The sequence below is a fragment of the Haliotis asinina genome, chromosome 14, assembly GCF_037392515.1.
Source record: "Haliotis asinina isolate JCU_RB_2024 chromosome 14, JCU_Hal_asi_v2, whole genome shotgun sequence".
NCBI lineage: Eukaryota > Metazoa > Mollusca > Gastropoda > Lepetellida > Haliotidae > Haliotis > Haliotis asinina.
Genome location: NC_090293.1, coordinates 30,534,228 through 30,543,930, shown reverse-complemented (window position 1 = coordinate 30,543,930; position 9,703 = coordinate 30,534,228). Strand labels below are relative to the sequence as shown.

Here is a 9,703-nt window from a genome sequence, read left to right as displayed (position 1 = left end):
TTTTTGTTTGTGGAGAGATCTGTGTCGGTGACCTGAATATTTTGAAAGTCCCTCCGATCCCTAAATAGTAGCCGTTGTCTGATTGGTTAAATCTATTTAACCATCTCGCATTTGTTTGGACTGCCACTGGTTGCTCAAAGGTTACCTGGCGTGACCTTCTACTAGGTTTTGTTAGACTCAGTGGTGGAGTGTAACAAAATACACTGAGACAAAGTTTACTTAGACTGGTCCAATCAGATGTCTCTGTTTGTGATCGTATCTTACATAGTCTGATGTGTTCAATCTGCCTTTTTTTCTTCACGTAATAATATAACGAATCCTGACTTTTCTCAGTTCAAAACCTGTTTGCAGAGACCTGGACACCATGCAGTCTATAAGATATATATATAGAGAGAGAGAGAGAGAGAAAGAGAGAGAGAGATATGATACACATACCACAGGGGTTCAAAAATATGTTGAAAAGTCACTAGCCACAGGGTAAGTGACTTCAAGAAAGTAACTTGTACTGACTAATTTTCCTTTTGCCCTGATTTTATGACACCATGCTTGAAGTTAGTGTTTATTGGCTATTTATCGAAGAGTGATAATTTCACTCTCTACTAGCTCTACTTTATTATTGCTGCGAAATTTAATAGCTTCATTATGAGCAGACATGAAATGAAATCTAAGATTATTTGCAGTTCGAAGCCACAAGTGGACATTGTCTAGTAGTCCACGGACAAGTAAGACACCATTATTTGATTGCCCGAAATGAAAACAGACTTGTCCTGATGGGCGATGGGATTTTTGAACCCCTGATACCACATAAACATGTCACAGAATTTCACTGTACGTACACCATCCTCACAGATCAGGGCTATGAGAAAATGACATATTCTCATAGCTATGAATATACAATCATCAAAAGGTTTTGAATCTTACACATGCTCCTCATTAGAAAAAACAAAGCCAGTGACTGACAACCATGAATCATTGCATTCTGCTCATCTTGGTATACTTCCATTTTCTATCACTTCATTTCTTTCAGTTTTTATTATGTCTGGCTTTCAAGACACATCATACAAATCAATAATTGTTAATGGGCTCAGGAATCACAATTTGCTGTACTGGATAGTGTCCCCTAGCTGTGCCAGGATCTGCTATTTGGGCTAATTCACCTTGAACATAAGTGGTATTGTGTCACTTGGCTTTCTTCAACATGAAGCTGGCTTCTTTTACACAAAGCCAGCACTCCATGTACAGAGGGCTGTCACACTCTATAGGCTCAAACACCAATCAGATGACATGCCTTCTGCAGTCTAAATCATCCAGTTCATCAGCATCTAAGCTAATTTGAAACAGCAGTAATCAAGCTCTATCACATAGATCATTTCAAATAAAGGTGAACATGCTACAAGTCTGAAATCAAACAAGCAATCACTGAATTCCTTAATACTGACAAAAGCTGCATAATCAACAGTTCTAAAAATTAAGGGCGACCCTAGGTTCTTTGAGGTCTGCAGTGATACTATTGGAGTCTGAAGTCCATTGTTTAAAAACAGTCAGCCCTTTGACCATTCCAGATCTTATTTAGGGCACATATTTTCAAATTAAACGGATCCTTAAAGTCTGAAGTAAATTCACATACTGTTGTAAATGTTGCACAAAAGCTGCAGTTCTTTAAATAATATTTGTTTCGTTGTTCATTTAAGATTTGGAGATATCTACAGGCACCACAACATAAGTCGAACATAAATTTGTCACTACACTGTGTTTCATGATATTTGTGACTATGTCACCTTGTCACTATTGGTTTCACTCAACTTTAACTCAAATATTTAGCCTCAAGATATTAATAAGAACCTGCATCCTCTAAAATCAGAGGGTCCTGATGGCAGCAAGGCACCATCATACATTTCAAACACAGCTAGTCCCCTAAAATTCTTTCAGATTGAACTTTTTAGTTATGATCTCAAAGGTGTCTAAATCAAGTTTATATATAATTTCTGATTACAGACATCATTGGAATATATAGATCTTGGGAATTCTTATGTGTAAGTATCATTCTTGTCATCTTCATAAACAAACAAACATAACGAACAAAATAAAATAAAGAACAACCCCAAAACACATCAAGTGTTTATCCTGGATTAGGACCACGCGGTCCATCAACCTCAATCCCCGATACATAGACTGAATCTGAAAAGAGGTGCAGCATCCAAGTCAACACCCAAAAAAGTCTGAAAACACAGGATTATATAGGAACCCTCATCACGTTGCTGGGATAACTTGAGCTTTAATGATAAGCGTATCATTCCTAACAAAGTCTGCGGTATCCAACACGCTTAAGGCTACAAATTCCATATATCCAAATCCTTTGTGATTCCTTGGTGTGACCGGTTTTTGAAAAGCTGCCAAATTGGGTTTGGCAATAAGAGTCTCAGCAATATGATTTCTGAGCTCACATATTGGATTCTGATCAATCACTGACAGAACAATCCGGCCTGAAAATGGCCAGTCGAGAATCTCGTCCCAGTCACCTTGCATGAAATGTATGAAGATTGAAAGATGGCTTCCTTTGGCTGCATCCACACCATTAAGATTAGCTCTGATACACAACTTGTAACCATAGCAGTTGGAATAGAAAGAAGGACTGTGCAGAGCGGTGTTGATGCCCTGTTCTGCTTCCTCTCGGAGCTTGTGGTAATTCTTGATCCTCCAGTAGAACTGTCCATTGCATGCCCGGCCTTCAAACTCCTGCACAGCATTGTCAAGGTAACGCAGTTTGTACTTCAATTCCTTGTTTGTTTTCTCCAAAATCTCATTCTTTGCTTTGATTTCAACCAGCTGTTGGTCATGACGGGCCAAACTTTCATCCTGGTACATGTTCTGGTTTTTGAGACTCTGGAGTTCTAGTCCTGATGCCCCCTGCAAGGACAGAGCACCCTGTACACCCTCGGCATCAGATGGTTTTGAGGTATGGCTAACATGAGCACCTTCTAAAGTCTCGTTTGATGGCTGTGGAAGTGTATCCGACACACTTCGATGAAAATGAAAAGGATCAAGGCTAGTTTTCAAGGGATCCAAGCTGAACTGTTTAACTGACTGTCCGTCTGGTGTCCGAGAATCTGTTATGTTTGAGCCATGACTGTGATCTTGCATGGAGAGGCCTTGGAGCTGGCTGATGTAACTGCCCATGGCTGACAGAGAAGTGGACACTTCCATCGGGGTGAGTCCGCCTGATAGCACAGGGACTGAGGTTGGGGAGATGCTCTGGATCCCAAACTTGCGGAGAATGGTGACCACACCGTGACAGAGCATGCGTTGATGTTCGACTGTGGCATCCACATAGTGTTCTTGCTCCATTTTCCGCTCAAACTGAGGAAACAAATCACCATTAACTGTTATATTCAGTGGACAAGAACATCACATGCTCTCAGATTCATTTCTCTAAGAAGGAATTCAACACTTGGGAATCTCAAAACTTTGGGTGAAAATTTCTCAAAAACATTAGAATATCTGAGCCAAGATCATTTTGAAGTGTTAAGTGGACCAAAAATGTTACAATTTCTGAGTCTTGAAATACCAAGATCAATAACAATAACAATCTGAAAACACATGGATATTCCAAAAGTAACAGTCAGAATTCATTAGCTCTCCCCCAAAAATTCTTCACAGGACACTCATGAGAAAAACATTTAAAGTCAAAAACAGGAAAAGGAATACATATTGTTGAACAGCACTGTACCAGAATTGAAAGACTTACCTGAGCAGAACATCCAAGAGGTCCGAAGTCGCAGGATATTGGATAATTAGGACAGTCCTTCTCATGATGTCCGCTGAGCTGCAAATACAGACCATGTTATTCAAGGATGTTCACTATCAACCATGGCATAGGGGCTTGTAAACTATTGGCAAGGTGCCACCAAACTCGAAGCAGCATAACACAACAAGGCTACATCCTTGAATATGATCCTATGTGATTGGCAGCCAGAACACAACACAAGGAGTTACAGGATGTCCTGAAGTGTTGCTTGTATGTGTATGTAGTGGTGTTGAAAACAGTACCTGTATGCAGTGGTGTGGCATGTAGAATGTGTTCAAAGTTGTGAGGCATTCAGCATGTGTATTTGGTGGTGTGGCAAGTAGTATATGTATGTGGTAGTGTGGAAAGTAGTAAGTGTGAAATATTGTGGAGCAAGTAGTATATTTATTTGGTAATGTGGCAAGTAGTACAATGTATATGTACTTGGTGGTGAGGAAAGTAGTATGTACATGTCATTCTATGATGTGGAAGTGATGGTGTGGCAAGTAGTATGTGGATCATGATGGTGTGGCAAGTAGTATGTGGATTATGGTGGTGTGGCAAGTAGTATGTGGATTATGATATGATGATGTGGCAAGTTATTTCAAGCATTGCACAACATTTAAATTCACATGACAGCGACACATCGTGGTTTCCCTTGTCATGGTTTGGGAATCATACTGCAGCAAATTATCTCAGTTTAATTTGATTGGTCAAAATTGGTAAGTAAACATGGTGGCACAGAAACAAATTCCAAGTTTCTTTCAGAAACAAGGCTATGCCTCAAAGACGTGTAAACAGTCAAGTGATCAAATTTCTGCATGAATAATAAACAAACTGCTTACTAGCATCACTCATTTGTCTTGTCATAGTCACTCTCCAATAAATCCTATTCACTACTTCAGTACATGTTGTCTAGTTTTTCTCCTACTTTACTGAAAAATAAGAAGTACACACTCCTGGTGTTGAAACATTATCTGGAGCCCTTTATATACTATGTATATGGCTGTATCAGAGGTTTAATATCCATGAAAAAAATATAAAATGGAGTATTACATGTCTGTGCATGATAAATGCATGAATTATTAAGTTTATGCTGTAATTGAATAAATATAATTCTTAAGCTACATGAATCCATCCGCACATCAGATTCTGTCAGCCAACTGAAACAATCTATTAGTGTGTGAAATAGTTTCCAATGTTTGCTACCTAGCTGGGTTAGCTATGCCTGAGGATACTAGATCACAAAATAATTCAAAAGTCTGAAATCTGAACATAGACAGTAAGCAAAATATTACAAAAATAGATGAGAATAAGATATTTTCGTGTTTCATCAATAAGCTGTAAATACGATAAGCTGTAAATATCATCAGGCCATAATCGTGCATGATTTAAAAGTATATCAGAACTTAACAGGTCAGAGACTGTGATGTATTTACGATATTACCCCATGAAAATACTGTTACCAATCAATAGGCCAGTGGCTATTTCACATGATCATGTAGAAAGCAGTATGTATACAGGATGTGATAGTGGGCATGTGAGAGTACGTATTAAAGTTACAGATACGTATAGAAACTGCAACTGTCTCCACTTACAGTCAGAGAGGTTTTATGCCACTTTTAGCAACATCACAGCGGTGGACACCCGATGTGGGCTTCATGCATTGGACCCATGAGGGGAATTAGACCTGGGTTTACAGTGTGATGAGTGAATGCTTTAACCACTAGGCTACCCAACTGCCTCTTTCACTAAGAGAATCACAACTCACTGCTTGCTTGATGAAGCCTCCACCACAGTACTGACAGAATACCTGCACGAGCGGACACTCTGTCAGATGATGCTGAAAGGAAATACCAGGGGGCACTTAGCAAATTAACTGTTGAATGTCATATTTCACATTACATAAAAAAAACCCAATTAGTGCCAAATCAACATCATTGTTTAATTTTCAAGCAATGGAGAACTGAAAATGTCAAACATTTCACTTTTTTTTAAAAATTGTTTTGGAATGAGTGAGTGATGTTTTACGCTATATGTCAATATTCCAGCGATATCACAGCTGCCAGTTGATATTCAAGTCAGACTAAGATAGGATAAGATCAACAAACCAGTTATTTTGTCCCACCTTGTTTCAAAGTTATCTCACCTCCATTTCTTCAGCAGTGACATCCTTCTGACAATTTTGGCACTGTAGGATTCTGCGACGGCAGTTGAACTGTACATGGTTTGGGATATCTCTACGGAGGAGTATGTCCGTACATCGATTGGGACATGGGACTAGGGCCAGGGGACACTGATCTGTATGTTCCTAAAAATAAAATAAAATGAAATGAAATGAAATGAAATGAAATGAAATGAAATGAAATGAAATGAAATGAAATGAAATATAACACTAAAATAAAATATGACCCTAAAACACAATAACTTCAGACTCTAAAATAAAATGATGTTGCTGAAATCTTGCTAAAACTAGCGTAAAATAAGACTCGGTCAGACAGTCAGTTTATCTCTCTATGCTGTTACCTGAAGTCTTTACCTATAGCCACAACACTTTATTCAGGTGCAAGCGAAAATGAGAGAAGTTCTGAAATCGATTCTTGCACTTTTCAGCTACTGTCAACACGATGAGTTAACTTATACTTGTTAGTATCATTGGTTCTTGGCAACGTATAATGTTTATACTGACGTGAGTATAAACAGAAAGCAGATATTCAGTAAATGTATACTGGACAAAACTCGTTAGGGATATATGTAAATGTTGAAACTATGAATAATGATCTATTTATTCACTAACACACTGATGAAATATCAATCATAAAAATACCAATATCCCTAACATATTTTGTCCAGTATATACAACACTATGAGGGTATTGTGTAAACATCTAAAAATTGAGGATATCATGTAAGTATTTAAAAGGAAAGTCAATATTTGGCAAATATATAAAAAAGTATGAGGATATTGTGCAAATATAAATATTCCTAGGACAAATATATGATAGACCCAACCTTACCACCCCAAGTGCATATCTTGACCATGCTGAACACCATGGCCAGTGCTTGTCACCACCCATTAGACCACATGGTTAATACCCATGCAGGTTGTCCATGAGTGAGTGAGTGAGTGAGTTTAGTTTTACGTCGCACTTAGCAATATTCCAGCTATATGGCGACGGTCTGTAAATAATCGAGTCTGGACCAGACAATCCAGTGATCAACAACATGAGCATCGATCTGTGCAATTGGGAACCGATGACATGTGTCAACCAAGTCAGCTAGTCTGACCACCCGATCCCGTTAGTCGCCTCTTACGACAAGCATAGTCACCTTTTATGGCAAGCATGGGTTGCTGAAGGCCTATTCTACCCCGGGAACTTCACGGGTTAGGTTGTCTATGAACATGAGGACAGTTTCAACAGTGGACAGAACCCAGTATGGCTTTAGTAACCTGTACGTTCTGAGGCTACTTCCATATCAACAAGAATTTTTGAAGAGTGAGAGGTGTCATATTGATTACTGGGTAAGACCGTTTACTGCTGCTGAGAGATCCTATAAGATGGGGACTTTTCCAGCATTTGGGCTTGGACTATATGAAACGAATGAGGACAATGTGCAAATATTTAGAGTGAGTGAGTGAGTGAGTTTAGTTTTACGCAGCACTCGGCAATATTACAGCTATATGACGGCGGTCTGTAAATAATTGAGTCTGGACCAGACAATCCAGTGATCAACAACATGAGCAACGATCTGCGCAATTGGGAACCGATGACATGTCTCAAACAAGTCAGCGAGCCTGACCACTCTATCCTGTTAGTCGCCTCTTGCAACAAGCAGCAAATATTTAGAGATGGATTGAGAGAGTAAGTTTAGTTTTATGTCAGTTTTAAGCAACATTGCAGCTATATGGCAGGTCTGTAAATAATCAATTCTGTACCAGACAATCCAATGATCAACAACATGAACACTGATCTACGCAATTAGGGCATACAAAAGAATGAGGATATTGTGCAAATATTTAAAACGATTGCAAAAACAATCTATACTGGTCCTACACAATAATATTCACATTGCCAAATCTTCAACAGGAAATAAAGAGCTCCTAAGAGTGGCCTAAAGTACACTACTTCATTACTTTCAATGACCTTCACATTTCCAAAAAGACCCTAGAAATCAGCAATTGGGGGTGCTCTGATCTAGTGATCAACGTGATTTAAACCCATGTGCCATGTCATGTTAACTTGCGATGGTCATGATGGGCAAACGGGCGATGGGATAACCTAAGGGTTTAAGCATTCGCTTGCCATGTTGAAGACCCGGGTTTGATTTCCCACGTGGATAAAATGTGTAAAGCCCATTTCAGGTGTCCCTAACTGAAAAACGGTGTAAAAATATCCCTCAACATTGGCAAATGAATGGCTAAAAACATCACGTCACTGGACGCAGAAAATACATGAAACACTTACACAATGCATTGATGTACTTGGATCTATGTATTTGTCAGTGAATGAATATTGTTTTAAGAAAACAGTGAGTGAGTGAGTTTAGTTTTACGCCACACTCAGCAATATTACAGCTATATGGCGGCGGTCTGTAAATAATTGAGTCTGGACCAGACAATCCAGTGATCAACAACATGAGCATCGATCTGCGCAATTGGGAACCCATGACATGTGTCAACCAAGTCAGGGAGTCTGACCACCCGATCCCGTTAGTCGCCTCTTGCGACAAGCATAGTCGTTTTAAGCATACAGCAATATCATGGAAGGGGACATCTGCAATAGACTTCACACACTGTACCCATGTGGGAAATCGACAGGTCATTGACCACTAGGCTACCCCACTGACCCAGAGAGCAGAAAGGATCACAGGCATTAATCAGACAGTACACTGCCATTGTGCATATGAAATTTAACTCAGTATTTTAAAAACGAAGATATCCTTGAACTTTGAATATACCTGAACTTTCTTGAGAGTGGCCAGCACCTCACAGCCTTGTCTTGAATTGGGACACTTTACTTTGAAGTTAAGGATTTCACGTTTGGCAAAGTTGTCAGCGAATAATTCCCGCTCGTCGATCCGTTCATTGTCAACTGGACAACGGGCCTCACCCTCCCTGTAAAAACAGCAGAAAATGGACAATAAGAATCAAAAGAATGAAATTTTCCTTGACACCATAAGAAAAATGGCTCCATACGCACTCAGTGTCCTGAAAATAATGATTAAGCAAGCGATAAATTTGCGTAACAATCATGATCACTTCCTTGTGGTAAAATTGGAGATACAGCCCAGATGTGGATGAGACAAGTCAGCTCAATTCTAAGATGCATTTGTTTCTAAGCAATTCCCCAGCTGTATGACATCAATAATTCAGTCTAGACAAGATAAAGATGTGATTAACTGGGTGAGCATCAGTCCAGGCAGTTGGGACACGATGACATGTCAACCAAGTCAGTGAGCATGACTGCCCAATCCTCTTAGTCACCTCTTTCAACAAGCATGGGTTGTTGAAGATCATTTCTTATCCAGATCATCACAGGTCATATAACATGGTTACCTGAAATACAATTGTGGTGAACCTGGATTCAATCCCATATCATATGTTTCTGGCAAACCCATGATATGAAACTCTACACTGTAAATTTGAGCGTCTTATTGGGAGGTGGGGAAAATGTGGATAAAGCATCTGCTTGTCACACCAATGATCCGGGTTCGATTCCCCACATGGTTACGATGCATGAAGTCCATTTCTCATGTTCCTGCCATAATATTTATGTATAATTACATATTATTATGTTTTACGTTATTTCATATTTTATGTTTTTATTTATGTATTACTACTCGCCCGTTGAAGATACTACAGTGTAATATCTTCACGGCAATATTGCACTAGTGTAATACCGCTTGACCTATGACGTCA

General features: G+C 39.2%; 1 protein-coding gene across 2 annotated transcripts in view; it reads right to left on the bottom strand.

Annotated features, from left to right (window-relative positions):
• The window catches only part of LOC137261471 (TNF receptor-associated factor 6-like), a 44,060-nt gene continuing 34,357 nt past the window's right edge, over positions 1-9,703 (bottom strand). The window contains exons 3-7 of one of the 2 annotated variants that reach the window (XM_067799223.1): positions 8,743-8,899; positions 5,934-6,095; positions 5,556-5,627; positions 3,746-3,823; positions 1-3,357 (exon numbers count right to left, since the gene is read on the bottom strand). In XM_067799223.1, coding sequence (XP_067655324.1) covers positions 2,251-3,357; positions 3,746-3,823; positions 5,556-5,627; positions 5,934-6,095; positions 8,743-8,899 — 1,576 coding nt within the window. In that variant the 3' untranslated portion in view covers positions 1-2,250. The remainder of the gene's footprint in view (positions 3,358-3,745; positions 3,824-5,555; positions 5,628-5,933; positions 6,096-8,742; positions 8,900-9,703) is intronic. The other variant, XM_067799224.1, reaches the window with a different exon arrangement.